General features: G+C 44.2%; 1 protein-coding gene across 7 annotated transcripts in view; it reads right to left on the reverse strand.

Moving 5' to 3' along the window:
* ppp4r1 (protein phosphatase 4, regulatory subunit 1) overlaps positions 1–21589 on the reverse strand; it is a 30940-nt gene that overhangs the window by 8090 nt on the left and 1261 nt on the right. For 2 of the 7 annotated variants that reach the window (XM_047023433.1, XM_047023436.1), the window contains exons 4-13: positions 21096–21231; positions 20887–20993; positions 20602–20744; positions 20378–20524; positions 20191–20298; positions 20027–20092; positions 19794–19952; positions 12636–12736; positions 11597–12554; positions 11319–11504 (exon numbers count right to left, since the gene is read on the reverse strand). In XM_047023433.1, the coding sequence (XP_046879389.1) occupies positions 11319–11504; positions 11597–12554; positions 12636–12736; positions 19794–19952; positions 20027–20092; positions 20191–20298; positions 20378–20524; positions 20602–20744; positions 20887–20993; positions 21096–21231 (2111 nt within the window). Of the gene's footprint in view, positions 1–11318; positions 11520–11596; positions 12555–12635; positions 12737–19793; positions 19953–20026; positions 20093–20190; positions 20299–20377; positions 20525–20601; positions 20745–20886; positions 21065–21095; positions 21232–21589 lie in introns of all 7 variants that reach the window. The other 5 variants (XM_047023432.1, XM_047023435.1, XM_047023434.1 and 2 more) reach the window with 4 other exon arrangements.

Genomic DNA, 21589 nt, shown 5'->3' on the forward strand with positions numbered 1-21589 from the left:
GGAGGGGAGTGACTGAAACAGGGAGTGTCCAGGGTGGGAGGAGTCCGCCACAATCTTCCTCGCTCGTCTCAGGGACCGCGAGGTGTGCAGGTCCTCGAGGGAAGGCAGATTGCAGCCAATCACCTTCTCTGCAGTGCGGATGATACGCTGCAGCCTGCCCTTGTCCTTGGCAGCAGCGTACCAGGTGGTGATGGAGGAGGTGAGGATGGACTCAATGATGGCTGTGTAGAAGTGCACCATCATTGTCTTTGGCAGGTTGAATTTCTTCAGCTGCCGTAGGAAGTACATCCTCTGTTGTGCTTTATTGGTGAGGGAGCTAATGTTTAGTTCCCACTTGAGGTCCTGGGAGAGGATGGTGCCCAGGAAGCGGAAGAACTCCACAGTGTTGACTGGGGAGTCACACAGGGTGATGGGGGTGAGTGGGGCGGTGTTCTTCCTGAAGTCCACAACCATCTCCACTGTCTTGAGAGCATTGAGCTCTAGGTTGTTCTGGCCACCTATAATCAGACTCGTCTCCACCAGAGATGAGCCCAATGAGGGTGGTGTCGTCCACAAACTTCAGGAGTTTCACGGACGGGTGACTGGAGGTGCAGCTGTTGGTGTACAGGGAGAAGAGCAGAGGAGAAAGGACGCAGCCCTGGGGAGATCCAGTGCTGATGGACCGGGAATCAGAGACTTGTGTTCCCAGCTTAACGCACTGCTTCCTGTCAGACAGGAAGTCTGTGATCCACCTGCAGGTGGAATCAGGCACGTTCAGCTGGGAGAGCTTGTCCTGAAGCAGAGCGGGGATGATGGTATTAAAGGCAGAGCTGAAGTCCACAAACAGGATCCTGGCGTAGGATGCTGGGGAGTCCAGGTGCTGTAGAGTGAAGTGGAGGGCCATATTAACTGCATCGTCCACAGACCTGTTGGCTCTGTAGGCAAACTGCAGGGGGTCCAGTAGAGGGTCTGTTATGGATTTAAGGTGTGCCAGCACCAGGCGCTCAAAAGACTTCATTACCACAGGTCAGGGCGACGGGTCTGTAGTCATTATGTCCAGTTGGCCTGGGCTTTTTGAGCACAGGGATGATGATGGAGGACTTGAGACAGGCTGGCACATGGCATGTCTCCAGGGAGGTGTTGAAGATGTAGGTAAACACCGGAGACAGCTGGTCAGCGCAGTTTTTGAGGGTGGCTGGAGAGACAGAGTCCGGCCCAGCTGCTTTGCGGGGGATCTGTCTCCTGAAAAGTCTGTTAACTTCTCTCTCCTGAATGGAGAGGGTCGTCACTGTAGAGGGGAGGAGGGGGGAGGCCTCCCGGGTGGAAAGGGGTTGTTCAGGACTGTCCAATTGTCTTTCAAAACGTCAGTAGAACTCGTTTAGGTCGTTGGCCAGACGAGAGTCGTTAGTGGAGTGGGGGGCTCTGGGCTTGAAGTTGGTGATCTGCCTGAGGCCTCTCCAGACAGAAGCAGAGTCGTTAGCAGTGAACTGGCGCTTCAGCCTCTCTTGAGTACAGTCGTTTAGCCTCTCTCACCGCCTTGCTAAACCTGTTTTTCGACTCCTTGAATCTGTCCCTGTCCCCACTCCTAAACGCAGCCTCTTTGTCCAGCCTCAGCCTTCTGAGTTTAGCTGTAAACCAGGGTTTGTCGTTGTTGTAGCTCACCCTGGTGCGTGTTGGTATACAGCAGTCCTCACAGAAGCTGATGTATGATGTCACAGCCTCTGTGAGCTCATCCAGACTATTGGAGGCATCCATGAACATATCCCAGTCAGTAGAGGTCAAGCACGCCCGCAGTTCCTCCATAGCCTCACTGGTACACTGTTTCGATGTCCTCACAGCAGGCTTGCAGCGCTTCAGCTTCTGCCAGGAATCAGGTGAACCATGGCGTGGTCTGAATGACCCAGTGCTGCTCGGGGAACCGCATGGTATGCTTTACCGATTGAAGAGTAGCAGTGATCCAAAGTGTTCCCTTCTCTGGTAGGGCATTTGATGAGTTGTCTGTATTTTGGGAGTTCTTGAGTGAGATTGCCTTTGTTAAAGTCGCCTAGCACAATAACCAAGGAATCCGGATTTTCATGCTCCACGCACAATATCTGGCTGGCGAGCACACGTTGAGCCTCGTTGGCGCTAGCCTGAGGAGGCATGTAGACGCCGACCAGTATGAATGAAGCAAACTCACGTGGCGAGTAAAAAGGTTTACAGTCAATAAAAAATGATTCCAGATCAGGAGAACAGTGCTGCAGAATCACTGTCACATCTTCACACCAGCCACTGTTAATGTAAAAACAGATACCACCACCTTTCGTTTTGCCAGAGAGCACAGGGTCACGATCCGCTCTCAACAGTTTGAAACCTGCTAGCTGTAGTGCAGAGTCCGGGATCAGTTCACTCAGCCATGTCTCCGTAAAGCACAAAACGGAAGATGAACGAAAGTCACTGTTTTTCCACACCAATAGCTGAAGTTCGTCCAGTTTGTTGCTCAGTGAACGCACTTTGGAGAGAAATATCCCCGGTAACGCTGTGCGTGCCCCACGCCGACGGAGTCGCACCAGTGCACCGGCTCGTTTGCCTCTTCTCCGGCGCTTCGCTGCTAGTACAAAGCCGAGGGAGGCTTTGACTATGATTCCCACTAATTCTGTCGCTGGAAGCAGAAAAGTGGGAAATAAATCCACAGGAGTTGTAGTCCTGATATTTAGAAGTACTTCTCTTGTTAGAGAACCCCGGAAATCTTGGCAGAACACTGAATTAACAGACAAAACAGAGTACACCGAGCTACCACGGCTGCCTTCGTCGGCGCCATCTTTAATGGCTATCAATAAAATATGCACATTTTCAGCAACTAAACTGCCCATTTCTCGTCACATTTGAATTCAGATGCTGATTTACATGTACTGTTTAGCTGAAATATGAATTGTAAAAACTTACAGCAATGGCGGTCAAAGGATTCTGTTCGTCCTGTTTATCACGGAAACCCCCCCCCGCCCCTGACGCAAGCGGTTGAAAACAACTTTTAAGTGTTTATATAATTTGTTTGTCGGTCAGATCGCTGCCCTGCGCTCTGCTGTGCTGCGATAAGCAGGCATTACATCAGCCAGAAACACAAGACGATTTCACTGCAGGGCATATGCATTTGCTATACTTTGATTTGATTTGTGTGATTCATTTTACAGTCAGTAAATGTATTTGAGATTTCCCCGCAAAACCGACCAGCTAGCATTGTTAGCAGTAGAACGTTAGCTTCTTGTTTATCTACTTGAGGCTCTAGTTTTTACATCAGGTCACTGTTATTAGCCATAAACTGCAAATGTATGAGTGACAAATTGTACTGTAATAATAAATAGTAACAACCTTTTCATTGAGGGTCTTTGGTACAAGCTTTATGCAACGTGTTAAAACTTACGATATGTTGGGCACTATTAATCTTCCATCCTATCTAATGGCAATTAGAAGGCGCATCTATTAAATAATTTGATTACTGGGTTGTTTCAAAAGCTTTACATTAAATTTTGATGCATTGCAGCAGTTGTTTTGCTCACAGACATGCCCATACATTTGGTTATAATCTTGTATCTACTAATATCATTAATTGAGAACACTAAAACATACAAAAATATAGCTAGTTTATCTTTATTACACACTTTAGTGATACGAGCAGAAAAATGGAAACTTGTGTGTTTTCTTTTTAAATTCAGCGCCTTCAGACAGGGACGCAGATCCTCAACTTTTGTTGGCGGTCAGTGCAAAGTAAATGTCGGCCCACAACACTCGGACCTCTTCTTTCCATGGTCAAAACAATGATAATACAGGGTCTGATTCTGTTTTCTCCAGCTGTTAGAGCAGCCACGAACTTCACAGTTCACGCTGGGCATCTCTATTAGCCTTAAATTATTACCAGAGCCTGTTTAAGACATTCTCTTTTAGTACCGTTATAAAGCGTAAAGTATCTAAACCGGAAATGACAATACGTGGATGGGCCGCGCTCATTGCCATCGCAGCTTCCGGAATAAGGTCAATATCGGCCTTTAGTCCTGCAAAAGAAACCGAGTTGTTGCAACTCAGCTGCAATCGCACTGACGCTATGGATCTGTGACCTTATCATCATTCTGGATAAGCATTTCGTCAGAATATCCTGTCTTCAGTAGGGCCAGTATTCTATGCTTATTCCTTTCACTACCACGTACATACCACATCCAGGCGTTTTCTAAAAGGGCCTTTTGGAGGCTCCAGAATGACCCTTCTCACCAAGGTCAAATTCTTAGGATAAAAAGGTATAATTGTTATCTCTAATGAAAGGTGGTACTTAGAACTATCATATATAACAGCTAAATCCCTCATTAGTATTACTGAAACACAAAAACTGAAGCATGAACACATTGGAGTGCTTTATCTGATTCCCAGGATTGGCACACAAAGAACACTGACATATTGCGCAATCACTTACACTGACATATTACTGTTCTCTGCAGGAAATACAGTGGTGTGGCTGCCACCACCCACTGTCGTCCCACTGTGTCATACAGAGGTAACAGTGAAACTAATAGTCATACGCCAGTATGTATGCCATATGTGGTTGCTGAATATTGATCAAATAGGCCATTTAATTTCTAAGGTGGAGGTCCTAGATGATCAGGAAACTGTCTGCCTGCTCAAAAAGCACTTTGGTGTTAAACTCAGCAGGAAGAGGAACTTCTTCCTCCCCCTGAGCCTAGGGCCTCCACTTCAAGGCCAAGACAAAGACACGAGATAAGCAATGAACCTTGAAACAAAGTAGTCAAATGGACACCTTCAACTTTCTCCAAGTGTGCCTTGCAAAGGGACAATGTTCTTTATTAGTTTCAGGTTAGAGCAGACAATGTGAGGGCCCTGTATAAAAGAACCCTGGAGCTCGATATAGAGTAGAAGAGGCTTTTAATTGAAAGAACAAGGCTGGAGATATGAGAAGGTAGGTAGTGCATGACTGAATTTATGAATGAATGACACTAAACTAACAGTTACATTGACATTCTTTTTCTGTGTTCCTAGGAAAGGGAGAACACATGAGGATGTATTTGTTAAAACCTGTTCTGGATCCTTGGCTCGCCGGCGAGCCAGAAATGCCGTGCCCCCTCCCTCAGTGACACTGCTACACATATGCTACCTCGTTGGAAAGCTACGATTCTTGTGCTTCCATTGAAATAAACCAATTCAAGCTCAACTCGCAACCGAAAGTAACGTCAACGTCTTTGTCCGGTGACCGTTCCTTCAACAATGCCAGAGAAAAAAGTTGTACTTACCTACGATTACTTAGGAATGTTCCAGGTATGCACAAAACTCATCAAAACCTCATCTGCTTACATTCCCAAGGGTCCAAAGTATCAAACCATGTCGAGTAGTTGTCCAAACAATGAATAATATCCACACATAGCCACGATCTTGTTGCTTCATTCTTCCTTCGTCAAATTATTATTTTTCATTCTCTAAGTTAGTATCGCTTATAGAAAGAAATCTGTGTCGAGTTCGAAGGCAAGGATGGTCTTAAAATGGCCGCTACACTCAGAGGTTTCTATTGACATATCGATCTGACCAATAGGAGCTTCCATGCCCCGGTGACAGCCCTCTAAAGCCAACCAGGTCTGTGCGTCCCGCCCCCCCTGCCCCCACCCCCTATACACGATTTTTTCTAACTGGCTTCGACTAGCTCCGAAATAAGCTAGTTATCCTTGTAGCTTAGCACTAGCTGTAAATGGCGATACCCCATATGCCAGGTTTTGTGGAGCCTTCAAAATAAAGGTTGATTGCGCAATATGTCAGTGTTCTTTGTGTGCCAATCCTGGGAATCAGATAAAGCACTCCAATGTGTTCATGCTTCAGTTTTTGTGTTTCAGTAATACTAATGATGGATTTAGCTGTTATATATGATAGTTTTAAGTACCACCTTTCATTAGAGATAACAATTATACCTTTTTATCCTAATAATTTGACCTTGGTGAGAAGGGTCATTCTGGAGTCTCCAAAAGGCACTTTTAGAAAACGCCTGGATGTACTCTTATAAAAACATGTGTCAAATATGAATATATTGTGGTATTATGTTTGACTTTTGATCTGAATGGGGTAAGGCTTCAAGCTGTGGTCCAATTCTGTATTCCAGCTAACACCTACCACCTCTAGGCCTCTTCAGGCCTGTGTTTTCAAAACAAAATCTAGGCGGAAATAGAAACTTTCACTTTCCTTGTGTTCAAGCTTCTATTTCTCAACACCAGTAGGACTGACAGGGGTCCTGACAACAAGGAACATAACTTCAGAGTGTCAGCTTTCAAAAGAGTCAATTTACATGGATCTACTCCAAATGGTTCAAGAACAGCAGTCAAAGTCAGTATGCTGTTTAGGCGTTTTTAGGCACATTTAACCGGTTTCAGAAGAGGTTAAACCTTTTTATACGTTTTGGTCTTTTTATACTTTTTTGTGGCTTTTTGTCCCAAAATGTATTTGTTGTGCCTTTGAGTCTTTTGTGTGGGTTTTTACAATTTCATAATCACATACCACAATTTTCTTTCATTGTCCTATTTATTGTTTTTGAAAAATGCTATTCAAGTGAATAAAACATCAAAATTAAATTAAAGTAGTCAAATGATCATTTAACTTGTGAAGAACATTGTACGGTACCATACAGGTTGTTCTTTTTGGTTTGAAATGTTTTGGTTGAAAGAAACCCACATTTCTGATATGGAAATGATTAGAAAATGGGTCAAAGCAACCCAAGGACAACAGAAGGGGTTAAGGGGAAACACCTCAGTGAATAGGGATAACATATCAACATGAAACCTCCCAGTTGATAACTAATATTAGGTCAAATTTTGTTTTCATTACTAGTTTCCTGTGAAAGTACACAGTTCAAAAAGAATTAAGGAACACTTTGAAAACACATCAGATCTCAATGTGAAAAAATGTTGGATATCTATACTGATATTGACAGTTGAATGTCTTAGGAACGAAAGGATGCCACATCTTTGATAGAAATAAAAGTGTTCAGCCTAGAGAGGGCTTAATTTTACAGACACCCCAAAAATCTAAGTGAAAAAAATGATTTCCATTTTGCCAAAATTCTATTTCCGCAACTTAAAATGCTTCTCAATATCTTGTGTGGCCCCCACGTGCTTGTATGCATGCTTGACAACGTCGCGGCATGCTCCTAATGAGACGACGGATGGTGTCTTGTGGGATGTCCTCCCAGATCTGTCGAATGGCATCAGTGAGCTCCTTTTAAGTCTGAGGAGCAATCTGGCGGCGTCTGATGGACTGAAACATAATGTCCCAGAGGGGTTCTATCGGGTTTAGGTCAGGTGATCGTGAGGACCATTCATTGTATCGATTCCTTTATCCTCCAGGTACTCCCTGCACACTCTTGCCACCTGAGGCCGGGCATTGTCGTGCATCAGGAGGAACCCAGGACCTACTGCACCAGCATAGGGTCTGAACATGGGTCCAAGGATTTCATCCCAATACCTAATGGCAGTTAGACTGCCGTTCTGGAGCCTGTAGACGCCTGTGCATCCCTCCATGGATATGCCTCCCCAGACCATCACTTACCCACCACCAAACCGGTCATGCTGAACGATGTTGCAGGCAGCATAGCGATCTCCTTGGCTTCTCCAGACCCTTTTAAGTTTATCACAGGTGCTCAGGGTGAACCTGCTCTAATCTGTGAAAAGCACAGGGCGCCAGGGTGCCAGTTCTGGTGTTCTATAGGAAATGCCAAGCAAGCTCCATGGTGCTGGGCAGTGAGCACAGGGCACACTACAGGACGTCGCGCCCTGATGCCACCCTCTTGAAGTCTGTTTCTGATTGTTTGGGCAAAGACATTCACAACAGTGGCCTGCTGGAGGTCATTCTGTAGGACTCGGGCAGTGCTCAACCTGTTCCTCCTGGCACAAAGCAGCAGATATTGGTCCTGCTGATGGAGGACCTTCTACGACCCTGTCCAGCTCTCCTACAGTAACTGCCAGTCTCCTGGAATCTCCTCCATGTTCTGGATTTTGTGCTGGGAGACGCATCAAATCTCCTTGCAATGGCACACAGGATGTGCCATCCTGGAGGAGTTGGACAATCTGTGCAACTTCTGTAGGGTTAAGAAATCGCCTCATGCCCCCAGTAGTGATAATGACTCCAGCTAAAGCAAACACTAGTGGAAAACAAGTCAAAAAGGAAGTCAAAGAGGGAGAAACTTGTAATGGCCTCCACCCAACTTCCCAACAATTTTTTTTGTGGGCGGGACTAAGTTGGGCTGGCAGCCAGGCTACCGTAATACCCCACTGAGTGTGAGCTGCAGTTTTGGAGATGCTCTGACACAATCATCTAGCCAACACAATTTGACCATGTTGCTCAAATCCTTGTGCTTGCCAATTTTTCCTGCTAACTAGTAGAATCTAACAACTTAAGAGGACAACATTTTCACTTTCATGCCAAATATATCCCACCCACTGACAAGTAGGGTTGGATATTAAGAACCAATTCAATTTTTGAACCGGTTCCAAATTCCAAAGAACCATGGATTTGATAAGACACTCATTTCGATTCCTCACTTCGGTTTCAAACTTTATTACGAAGGGTATTACGATCCCTTTGTTATTATTACATACCTGCAAACTCTGAAGGGTTGAAAAAGGTGACACATTTTATACAGCTGTGCTATATAAATTGAATCCTTCTCTTTAAGCTCGCTCATTCTGGAAAACAATTGTCAATAATTTATGTGCTGGACCAGGGCAACTTTTTCATGATCATAAACGTTTGTTAAGGCTAACTCCGACTGCATTAAATCAACGTTAAATGATCCGCTAGAGCAGGTGTTTCGATCACTCATTAAACGAGACACCAATTGGTCTTGTTTCATTTTAGCTCAAACATTGTAGGTAGGCTACTGCAACACATTTCGCTGATCTTACGTTACTGACAAGATGACTTTTCAAAGAAGACGCTGCAGTACACTTGATTGTGATTGTCCAAATGACTCGCCTGACGTATCACCAAAGATGCTTTATTGTGAAGACGACCGCCGTAGGTTTTTGAAACTTGTTAATGGGAAATTGTATCTCCCCCCAAATAAAAACTCTCCGGATCTACACGATTCACATGGATGACATTTTTTTCATTCAAAACTGCTATTTTCACCTAAAAGTGATAAGTTTGCAGGTATGTTATTAACCAATAATTTGAACTAAGCCCAATAAAAAAACGAATAATAAATATAATATAATTGGCCTAAAAAATAAATGCTCAAGGTCACACACATTCATTCTGACTGTTGGCTCAGACTAACAGCCTCACCGAAAACCAATGTGTGAGGGAGGGCCCGAGTGAACACAGTCACGCTCACGAACAGCAGCCAAGCCAACTAGCGAGAGGAAGGACAGGAAGTTATACTTTAAATGCAAACGTTTCATAACATAGTTTTATATCATAAATCAATGTATTTTTAAATACACTGTGTGTAGAGTATGATTTAATCAATTTAATTAGTGGTCCTACTGTTTTGACAGCAATTATATCAAACTATCGCAAACTGTTTGACAAAAATACAAAACAATTTATAAAAAGCCGTTAGGGAACCAAAAGGGCCAGCTGTTTTTGCTGAGCTGAGCCGAACGAGCCGGCTCACTGAAAATAGCAGTATCATTAGTCCATCAATAGCCCATCATTAGTCTGAACAGTCAAATCGGAACTCGTGTGACTTTTACGTCACCCTTAATCAACATTTGTCACAACACAGAAATATCAATGGATATTCTTCTTGTGTGTATTTGCGCATCAAAATCAGAGGCAGCTAACAGAACATTATATTCTTATATTTTTTCTCTCCAAAATTTGTTGCAAATTGGAACCAAGATTTGATAAGAACCAGATTGGAAAACCTAAATACAAATGTAAACGATACCCAACCCTACTGACAACTGCCAAAATAACAAGATAATCACTGTTATTCACTTCACCTCTGTGTAATGTTCTGGCTGATCGGTGTATACACTATATAGACAAAAGTATTTGGACACCTGACCATCACACCTATACAAGTTGCTTGTACTTCCCATTCCAAAACCACAGGCAATAATATGGAGTTGCCCATAACTGTAACTTGATGATTTAGGCCAGCTCCTCGGTTGGTTGTCGCTGTTGAAACGAGCCGCAACAGGGATAGGACAAGAACACTATTCCTACCACTTTAGTCTCCTCAGTCAGTTTCTTGAGGCATGGATATAGCAAGCCGCAAACAGGCATACGACAGGAACAATGTTCTTGTGAATTTAGCCTCCTTGTCGGTTATCAGTGTCTTATAGTATGCAATACAAAAAAATAAAGACAATTTTACAACACTGCATAATAGGGGGAAAAAACGAATGTTTATGTAAAATACACGTTAACATAGCGAACTCCCCTGAGGCAGAACTGTACACGCAGCGCTGTATGGTGAAGTAGGTCTACAATTATGACAACTGGCTCAACCATTGTGTATGTATTGACTTGTGTTGTGTACTAAAGTTAAGATGTTTGTGGGGCTAAGACAATTTCATAGAACCAATATAATACATTTTGAGCAACATGACATGAGCAATTGATAATGTAGGAAACAGCAGGCAATTGTAGGCTTCATAATAATTTGCATGAATGTACCAGAGGATTGGCAATTTGTTTAAAAGAATGAGAAATTGCTTTTATGATGGGCATAAGTGACTAGATCAGTGTTTCTCGACTGGTGGGTGTGGGGGTTGCGGACGTGTGCTTTGGCTCTGTCAAAAGATCGAACTAAAACATTCTATAAGTTACCAAACTTCTGATGATGTGCTTTTATTTTGAAATGTGCTCAAGTCTCATGCATTCACCGAGAGATACCGAGTTGATAGCCGTCTCGAGTTATACAGAGTTGCATGTCACCTACCAGCCAATCAGAAACACGTCACTTACTTGCGTCACCTACTTCATCAATGGAACGCTGCATTATCGATCTATAGTTCCAGGAATCAGTGTTTGTGTCTTACAGACATCTTAATCCCCAACTGCATAACGGGCACTGTGCACTAGTTAAGTGTAAATGGTGATTAGTTTGAAGAATCAAAAACATCTTGATTCGATGACACTTTTTTAGATTACTAGGTTAACAAAGGTTACCTCCATTTACATTATTTCATTAATTTGATGTCTTCACTGTGATTATACAACATAGATCATTGTAAAAAGGTTCAATTGAGTTGTTGTGTGCAAACTTACATAAATGGATATACACACATACAGTATCCACTGTAGATACTGTACACAGCACAGGACAAATAGCTCCTCACATGTATTTCACAGGCTATGTAAGTCTGTACCTGCATGTCTGAAGCCAGGGTCTCGTAGGTGTCCCGGAGGCAGTGCCAGTTGTGGGGCCCCAGGGTGAGGGCCACCCCGGGCAGGCTGTAGGCACAGTGCTTGGCTATCTCCATGTCCACCGTCTGGGCTCTGGATGGGTCCGTCATGGACAGGTACTGGTCCAGTAGAGCCTGGGGGACCACATCCTGGAGGGAGGCACACTTCCATTAATGTGTTGTCTGAGTGTGTGTGAGTGAGAATGTGTGTGTGCATGTGTGTGAGTGTGTTTTAGGCTAACCTGCTGCTTAGACCTCCTATCGTCCTCCTGGGTGAAGCTGCCATCGCTGAGCTCAGACTCGTCTCCAGGATACTCGTCCTGTAGCCCAAAGCCCACCCCCTGACCTCTGACCCCACGGCCAGGCTCCATGGCAGTGGCCTTCAGGGCAGCGGTCAGGACGTCCACCTGAGCTTTCACATCCGGGTCGTCTATGTGGGGCTCCAGGTTCTCTATCAGCTCCTCCAGCTGCCTCCTCCCCAAGCTAGGGCCCACAGAGGGAGGGGGGGCTGAGGACAAGCTGGTATCCAGGCTGGGGGAGCCGAGGCTGGGCCAAGGCTGGCTGGATACCCCGTGGGGCGGCCGCAGCTCCAGCTCCAGGTCAATGACTGGAATGGGTGTCCTCCAGAAGTGGAAGGAGTTGTAGAGCTCTTGCTCTGGTACACCGCCGGCTGACCTGACCTCAGAGACAGAGACAACACTTCCAGGCTGTCGAGGTTCTGTAGGAGCAGAAGCCAGCTCAGGGCTGGCCTGGGTCTCAGCACATCCAGTGTCTACAGACATATCCTCCCGTGGAAGAGTGTCTCTGGCTGAAGGCTCAGGTACGTCCTCTCCAGGTACACCCTCAGGTGTGTGTGTGTCCTCGGGTGTGTGTGTGTCCTCGGGTGTGTGTGTGTCCTCGGGTGTGTGTGTCTCCTCCAACTTCTCAGCCCTTGCGGTTTCTATAAGGTCTTTCTCAGCAGGGTAGGGGTCAGGATCAACGATGACCTCAACCATGACCTCTGCACCCTGCTCCCCACCTCCCTCCTCTGCTACATCCACAACTCCGCCTTCCTCCACCTGACAAAGCCCCCCATCCTCGCTATGGGGCTTGTCGCCATGGCCACCAGAGGCCCATGGACAGGGAGGGCTGTGCTTAGAGTCCTCAAGCCTATCAAAGTCTTTCCTGAGTGTCTCCATGGTGACTGGTCGCTCCTCAATACTAAGGAGACAAGAGTCAAGATATCACCCACAGTCTGAATGGTGTGTGTATGAGTGTGTGTGTTCGCATGCGTGACCCTACCTGTTGTGTGTGTGGTCACAGGTGCAGTCCGCCTGTGAGGGGGCGGGGCAGGCAAAGGTAGAGATGAACTGACCCAGAGACTGGAAGGCTGCCTGACGCACCTGGGGAGAAGGGGAAAGTCACATGAGACAATTTGTCCTTCTAAACACCTACAGATGGCTTTGACTAGGCAGATGATGGTGCTACGAGTTTAGGGTAGTTGTAGGTACGGTGTAGTTGTAATTGGGGTGTAGTTGCAGTTATGCAGGGCTCTAAGGTGCGACCAATTTGGTCGCATATGCAACAATTTGTACGGGTGCGACTAAAATGTTTCCTAGGTCGCACCAATGCACCTAACATCACATCCGCTGCCTCTCCAGGAACGAAGCGTTTGTTTCTTCTTTGACGGAACTCACACTCATGGTTGGATCACATCGTGGTCTAAACTAATCAGAGACAGAGATGGGGCAGGTCTTTGCCTCTGATTGGCTGTGGTCTAGATATTCCTGTAGGCCTACACTGCTCCGTGCTGTGTGATTGAAATTACGACCTGAGCACCAGAGAATCAGTTATGGCAGACCTGGGCATTGTACGGCCCGCGGGCCACAACCGGCCCACAGGCTGTCCCAATCCGGCCCGTGTGAGGTAAATCAAAAATTTTAAATAAATGTGTAGAGCGGGAGTAAATATGTAGCGTCACTGTGTCCAATCCCGACCGCTGTAAACTACTATTGTCCAAACCCGAATGGGGTTTGGACTCCCAGTTTCCGGTCTTTTTTCCACCATTTTCTTTTGCAATCGCTAGCAAAGTGTAAGTAATATTATTTTAGGCATACCAAACAATCTACGTGTCAAATTTCATAAACATATATGGACGTTTACATATCTAAATAATTTAGGAAAGTTACATTGATGAGAGAAAGCCGAAAGACCACTCGGGCAACACTCGGGCGACGATCTCCACTCTGACATGAGAAGAGTTCAACAAAACATCCAGCAGGTGGTGGTAAACAGTCAAATTTAGATTTTATCGCATGTTTTGGAGATGTTGAAGAGTGATATCTTATTGTCCCCGGATATATTGACAGCATTATGGTCAGTTTGGTGACCCTGGATCAAGTTAATATCCCCGGAAAAACAGTAGCGGCGAGTGTTTACTACGAGGATAAGTGTGGTCGGGTTTGGACAAGAGTAGCGCACGGCTAATTTACCGGCGCCAGCGTCTTTTTACCGGCTCTAGTAAAGGATAATCTAACTCAATTTTTTTTTACAATATTTAGCTCGAAAGGTAGGAAGTTAAAGCTTAACGTGAAATCAGCTGAAAACGTGATACAATAATTTTTATCAATATTTGAAGTGGCATTTTATCAGAATGTTAGCTAAAAACCGGTCGGGATTGGACATGATGACGTTAGTCCTGAAAGACTAGTGATCAGGCAATTTACATATGTGCGCTTGCGCAACTTCACCGACAGGTGAGTTAGCTGTTGGTTAGCCCTCGAAAATGAAAAACGAAAGGTTGACACAGAATGTAGAGTTTTTAAACAAGATATGGACTTCCAAGTATCTGTTTACTGTGGTCAAAGTCAAAGCTGTGTTCTTAGTTTTGGAGAACAGGTCGCTGTGTTGAAGGATTACAATTTGAATCGGCACTAAGGGACTAAAGAAAAAAACGCGGACATAATAAGAACTTGACTGATTCTGTAGGGGCGAGCTGATGGTTTGCTAGTTAAATTGCAGACCCGGATCATCGCCTCTCAGCTGTCCTTCGCATATCCACCTCAGACATTCAGCCAGATTTCGATGCACTTGTTCATGCCCACTGGATTCCTCTCACAGAACAAAATGAACTGGAAAAAAACGTATTGCTTTTTGTATAAAGTTGATCAATTGCATATCTTTAACATACTGAAAAACCACTTTTCAGTGTTTGTGAAGATTAACTAGTTACAAATAAAATGAAACACTGATGTAATGATTATTTTAGTTTTTACTGTTACTTCGATAATCTTTTCCTAGTTGACTAACATGTAAAATATTTATATAACTATTTACAGAATATCCTTATACTTCTGATAACCAGTAGCAGCTAATCAAAATATATACTTTACTGCTTTTTACAATAGGGGAAATCGAATAGTGAGCAGAATTAAGTTCAAGTTATTGTTGATGCGGCCCTCCAACACATTTCAGGTTTCTCATGTGGCACCTTGTCAAAATTGATTGCCCACCCCTGAGTTACAGAGCTGGTCCATGGAGCTAACCCATGGAGCTAGGATTTTGATGCTAGGGAGAGTGTGACAAGCTGGTTTAGCCAAGGCCAAAGGGCAAGAAAGCCAAATTACAGGTGTTGGCCATCTGAAGGGCATGCGACAGCAAGGGGGGACCTGCTATACGACTTTGAGCCATGAAATGTTAGGTCTCAGTTCAGGGAAGCACTTTTAAACAGTAGCACTTTCCATTTTGAAATATTTTATTTTGCTTGCAATGTTTTAGTTTGGCAGCTCAGTGAAGCACTTAAAAGATTTGTATTTTTATATACAGCTTAATTGTGCTTCAAATAAAACCAATATTTACCTACACCTTATTCTTGTTTAAGATCATTTACACAATATTAGGGCTGTCCCCACTTGGTCGATTAGTCGACCAAGTGGGGTCGCTCTTGCTCTTGGTCGACTAAGATTGTTTTAGTCGAGCTGCCATATGGCAGTGTGAGATCTGATTCCCGCTTGTGTCATCATTGCTGAATTAACAAAATGTTCAACAGAAATTGTAGATTATATTATTTAAGACTAATAAACCAACTCTAAAAATATATAATTTTAAAGAAAAGTTGTTACTGTTTTCCCTTTTGTTAATCTGCGCTTTGTTTTGGTTTGGTATTTTGCGCACGGCACGAGCACAATTGGCTGCAGAACTACAAACTCTGCCATAGCCTACTTTGTCGGCGTTATTAGTCAAAATGGCAAAGACATCTGTGGTATGGCGGCATTTCATTAAAGTACATTAACATTTACAAAGTACCGGGTGACTCACAAAACGTTGAATGCAAACTCTGCCAACAACGGTTTATTTTTCATAGTTCAACGTCGAAAATGATGTAGCCTACCACCTGAAAAACGTAAATTGGTCTAGCCCTACTTCACTCATGGTAACGCGCTGGGTTGAAAAACGAATATGCCTATTATAAGAATCCCATCCAAATTGAATTACATTATCTTCTCCGGCCAAGACAAAATCTTTGAGAGGCAGCTAAATCTTTTTTTGCGTCATGGACGGCCATATGGACGTCCATAGACTGACGGCCATATGGACGTCCATAGACTGACGGCCATATGGACGTCCATAGACTGACGGCCATATGGACGTCCATAGACTGACGGCCATATGGACGTCCATAGACTGACGGCCATATGGACGTCCATAGACTGACGGCCATATGGACGTCCATAGACTGACGGCCATATGGACGTCCATAGACTGACGGCCATATGGACGTCCATAGACTGACGGCCATATGGACGTCCATAGACTGACGGCCATATGGACGTCCATAGACTGACGGCCATATGGACGTCCATAGACTGACGGCCATATGGACGTCCATAGACTGACGGCGATGGCTGCTGATCTTTGCATGGATAGACGGCGATGCTGTTCTGAGTGCCGTCCCTGATTAGCAAGGACGCTAGCACTTGAATGGTTGAGAACGACTGCCATGTTTAGCAGGCTGTTGAGCTAACAGAACTGCCGAAGGCTACCATAGCATGTAGCTAGCTACATTAACTTTGGATGATTCAATCTTTTGTCAAGTTAATTTGTATGAATTGCATGTTAGTGTAGGCCATATATTTACACCTTTATTTTTATTTTTACATAATCAGCAGTATAATCTCATGACAATATAGACTTGAAAAAAAATATGTTATGGTTAGGGTTTGCCTAGATATGGGCTACACATTATTTCGAGAATTGTTAATAAAGACTCATTTAAAATGTTAACATTGTGTTATGACCCTATGAAATACATTGCCCTTTAGGTCTTTTAAACCGTCAGTTTAAAATGTTTATGGGTGGATTTGGAGCCACCAGTCAGTAGCTCCAATGTTGCGCACAAACTTTGCGCACGAACGTTGAGCGGAGACAAACGCAAAACAACAAACACTCACTTTGAGCGGAGACCAATGCAAAACACAAAACGATGTGTTGAGCCAAACCAAAGCTGTCAAAGGCTACCATAAATGTAGCTACAGCAACCGTGGATAACTCAATACTTTTTGTCACGTTATTTTGTATGAATTGCATTTAAGTGTAGGCTATATATTTACGCCTTTATTTTATTTTTTACATACAAAAGTAGGCCAATCAGCAATAGAATCTCATGACAATATAGACTTGAAAAACAATATGTTATGGTTAGGGTTTGCCTAGGCTACATATATTATAATTATTTCGATTGTTAATAAAGACTCATTTAAAATGTTAACATTGTGTTATGACCCTATGAAATACATCGCCCTTTAGGTCTTATAAGCCGTCAGTTTAAAGTGTTTTATGGGTGGATTTGGAGCCTCCAGTCAGTAGCATCCACGGTTGCTGCAGCTACATTCATGGTAGCCTTTGACGGCTTTGGTTTGGCTCAACACATCGTGTTGTGTTTTGCATTGGTCTCCGCTCAAAGTGAGTGTTTGTTGTTTTGCGTTTGTCTCCGCTCAACGTTCATGCGCAATGTTCGTGCGCAACATTGGAGCTACTGACTGGTGGCTCCAATTCCACCCATAAAACACTTTAAACTGACGGTTTAAAAGACCTAAAGGGCAATGTATAGAGGGTTTTCACCGAAGTCACGTTCTGGGTGGTAACCCGGATGCGCAGCCATATTGGAGGCACTCGGTGTAAACAACTGAACGGAGTACAACCAAAGAACGTATATTCTATACTCTTTGGTACAACTGTAGCCATGTCTAAACGACCGAAATGGTCATCAAAACGCGTCCAAGATCCAAAGGCATATAGGGAAGGACTTGGACCACAAGAAAACGGTTGATATTTTGAGAAATTAGGATTTATTGGCGGTGCAGATCCCTACAAGTTAGCTCCCTTTACTTGGATCCGTGACGACCCGGTGATTCTGCCTTCAGTTGGATATCCCGATATTGTTAACTACCTGGTTTTCTCGCCGAACCCATACACATGCAGTAGTTTGATATGAATTATATTATGTCAATGTCAGCTTTACAGTAAAATAAGCGCACAGTAAAAACAATAAAAGCAGTAATTGTTTTTTCTATTTACTATAAAAAATATTATCATTACAATAGAAAAAAAATTTTGAGCCGCTGAAATAAACATTTCACAATACCTGACAAGAAATGTGCCGAACAAATCCGTATGTTGTCCAGATTTTTCCCTCGTAGATCTTGGTTGAGCTTTGCCAACCACAAGCGCCTCCTTTCCTCTGACAATCTCTGGCATTCCTTTCCCTGGTTTTTAATAACTTTTGGAAGTCGATAATATAGCAAATGTTTATCACGATCTGTCCTATTTGTACAACCTGAAACACTGCAATAATTTACAATTTTCTTTGATGACGTTCGGGATATACTTCAGTGCCAGTGCTTTGTTGAGATGCGAAGTGCCTCCAAGATGGCGACTTCCGGTCTGATGACGCATCGGTGAAAACCCTCTATTTTATAGGGTCATAACACTAGTTAACATTTTAAATTAGTCTTTATTAACAATTCTCGAAATAATTAAAACATATGTTGCCTAGTCAAACCCTAACCATAACATATTATTTTTCAAGTCTATATTGTCATGAGATTCTATTGTTGATTATGTAAAAATTAAAATGGCGTAAATATATGGCCTACACTAACATGCAATTCATGTCGGCTATGACGCCGTCCATGATCTATGCTTCCCCTAGCAACAGACGTCCCTGCTAATCCATCGCCGTCCAAAATATATGCTCCCTCTATGGACGGCACTCTGAACAGCATCGCCGTCCGTTCATCCATGCAAAGATCAGCAGCCATCGCCGTCAGTCTATGGACGTCCATATGGACGGCCATGACGCTCTCAGAGATTTAGCTCCTACTGAAATCTTTCTCTGTTGCAACGTTCCCCACTCAGCTTCGTTCCCCACTCAGCTACGTAAGTTCGCATGCTGCAAGTTTTCAGGCAGTGATAAGTGCGCTCTGATGATTTGCACGTTAAACAAACAATATTTTTAATTTGTAGTACATTGTAAGAGATACTAAATAAATACCATCGGCATTCGGTTACAACAGGACTGGTGATACGAGTCTTATTATTAGTAGGCTATTAGCGGCTGAATCTGCAATGTCCAGCAGCCATTGAGTCAGATTGCGAAAATTGTGTAAGTTTTTTTTTTTCGCGTTTCAAAGTTCGATTTGTCAATTTTCCAGACGTTTTAAGTCGAGTTTTGGTCGACCAAAGAAAATCTTAGTCGGGGACAGCCTTACATAATATATATGAATGTATATGGAGCGTGATAAAAAGGTGACTTTGAAATTGTGGCGGCGCAAGGAAAGATTTGGGTGCACCTAAATTTTGTGCTGGTGCACCTAAATAAAAAAGTTAGTTGCACCAGTGCAACCAACGGAAAAAGTTAAGTCTGGAGCCCTGTTATGGTATAGTTGTAGTTATAGTGTAATTAGGGTGTGATTGTAGTTATGGTGTGGTTGTAATTGAGGTGTAGTTGTAGCTAGGGTGTAGTTGTAATTGGTGTGTAGTTGAAATTAGAATGTAGTTGTAGTAAGAGTGTAGTTGTAGTTATGGTGTAGATGTAATTAAAGTGTTGTTGTAGTTATCGTGTTGTTAGAGTCATGGCATAGTTGTGGGGGTGTGGTTGTAGTTATGGTGTAGTTACAGTTATGGTGTAGTTGTAATTGGTGTGTAGTTGAAATTAGAATGTAGTTGTAGTAAGAGTGTAGTTGTAGTTATGGTGTAGATGTAATTAAAGTGTTGTTGTAGTTATCGTGTTGTTAGAGTCATGGCATAGTTGTGGGGGTGTGGTTGTAGTTATGGTGTAGTTACAGTTATGGTGTAGTTGTGGTTAATGTAGTTCCAGCGTCATCATAGTTAGGGTGCAGCTGTGGTCAGTATAGTTTCAGCATGTGGTTAGGGTGTGCTTCAAGGTGTAAATGCACTGACCCATCTAGAGGGATCACTGATGAGGCTGATGAAGAGAGAGGAGAGCTTGGTCCGACGGACTTCTTGGGAGGTTGCGGAGGAGACGGTCATGAAACACTCAGCGCATGCTTTCCTCACACCCCACACGTTGTCAGAACACAGCTGGAAGAACCTGGGGAGCTGGGGAGAGAGGGTCACAGCCAGTCTCACACCCTGACACTACCTCATTCTAACCCGACAGACCACTAACTCACCAGCAGATCCTCTGTGGCTTCTCCTCCCACCACACTGCACATGTCCCCAAAGTTAGCCGCACACACCTGCCACACACACACACACACACACACAATCACCATCATCACCATGTCCCAAATGACAGCTGGTTCTAAAACAGAAAGGCTTCTGGGCTTCTTCTGACCTTGCGTACGTGAAACATGCGACAGTCGCAGCACATCTCACAGAAGCGTGGAAGGAACAGGCGCTCTGTGATGTCTTTCCCCACCATGGGAGCCATTTTACAGATGATCTGCACACACACATACTCATCAGTAACAGCTTCATAGTATCATGTGACTCCATCAGGGGTGCATCATGGGACCACTCACAGCCATGGCTTCCGTCTTGACGTCGTCGTTGCTGTCAGGGGCTGTCAGGTCCACCAGGACAGGACACACCAGCTTCTCCACATCTCCACGCTCTACAAGACCCTGCTCCAGCAGCACCAGCAGGGCCGCCTGGCTCGTCTTACGCACCTGACCACAGCATTTCTCTGAGCATGTGTGTGATGTGAGTGCGTGAATGTGTATGTTTACCCCTGTGTGGGTCCTACCTGGTTGTTCTGGTCAGCTAGGTAGCGCACCACTATGGGCAGCAGGTAGGTGGAGAAGGCGTAAGGGATGGCAGGGACGTTCTCCTGGCAAAAGATGGCCATGTGGGGCACCTGCTCCATCAGCTCTGCTCTAACTGTGGGCTCTGAGGAACATCCATTCCCTCCATCACTTCTTTACTTCCTCACCTTACAGACTAGTTATTTGTCTCAAATTCATAAAGAAGTGCTCATACACGTGCATTTACACACAAACGATAGAAGTATACAAGATCAACGAGAGCTCACCTGAGTCGTCAGCTAATCTGGCTACTCTTTCCAGGACAGCAATACACTCCCTCTCATCCTCACTGACTGCCTTCAGCGTGTCCAGTAGACTCCGGACCACCATCTGTCTACAGGCGGGCGGGCGGACACACACACACACTGCTCTTTTAGTCCCTTTGGAGTCAGTACAGGAGGTGACCTAGGACATCAAAGACAGCTGTTTGTATTACCTGTTGAAGATGTTTTCGCTGGCCAGGTATTTGTCAAGACGACCTAGCGGGGTTAGCATCTCATCTTGAGAGACACAGTCCAGGGCTGAAGGTAGAACAATGACGTCAGACTCTAAGCTGTAGTCATCACCACCAACTAGTAGAGACATCAAGAGCAGTGCATAAGAGATGCCCACCCCCTACCAGACAGGACAAGGTAGGCAAGAGGGGTGTGATGTATTTGGTGTGTGTGATGGGAGGAGAGGAACACGGTTTGTGTAGTGACGGGATTGTGGGGGGTGTGTGTGTGTGTGTGTGTGTTTGTGGTGAAAGGAGAGGGAGAGCATGGGATGAGCTAGGAGCAGTATCAAATCCATTATATGCTTATCCCAATTAAAACACTAAAGTAAATTAAGATGACAAGTGATTGACAATGAGGAATGAAAACTCTTAGATTTGGTTAATGGGTGAACGTCTCCAACAATTCAAGTATTAAACGTGTAATTAGACTACTT

This window comes from Hypomesus transpacificus, chromosome 8, assembly GCF_021917145.1.
Source record: "Hypomesus transpacificus isolate Combined female chromosome 8, fHypTra1, whole genome shotgun sequence".
NCBI lineage: Eukaryota > Metazoa > Chordata > Actinopteri > Osmeriformes > Osmeridae > Hypomesus > Hypomesus transpacificus.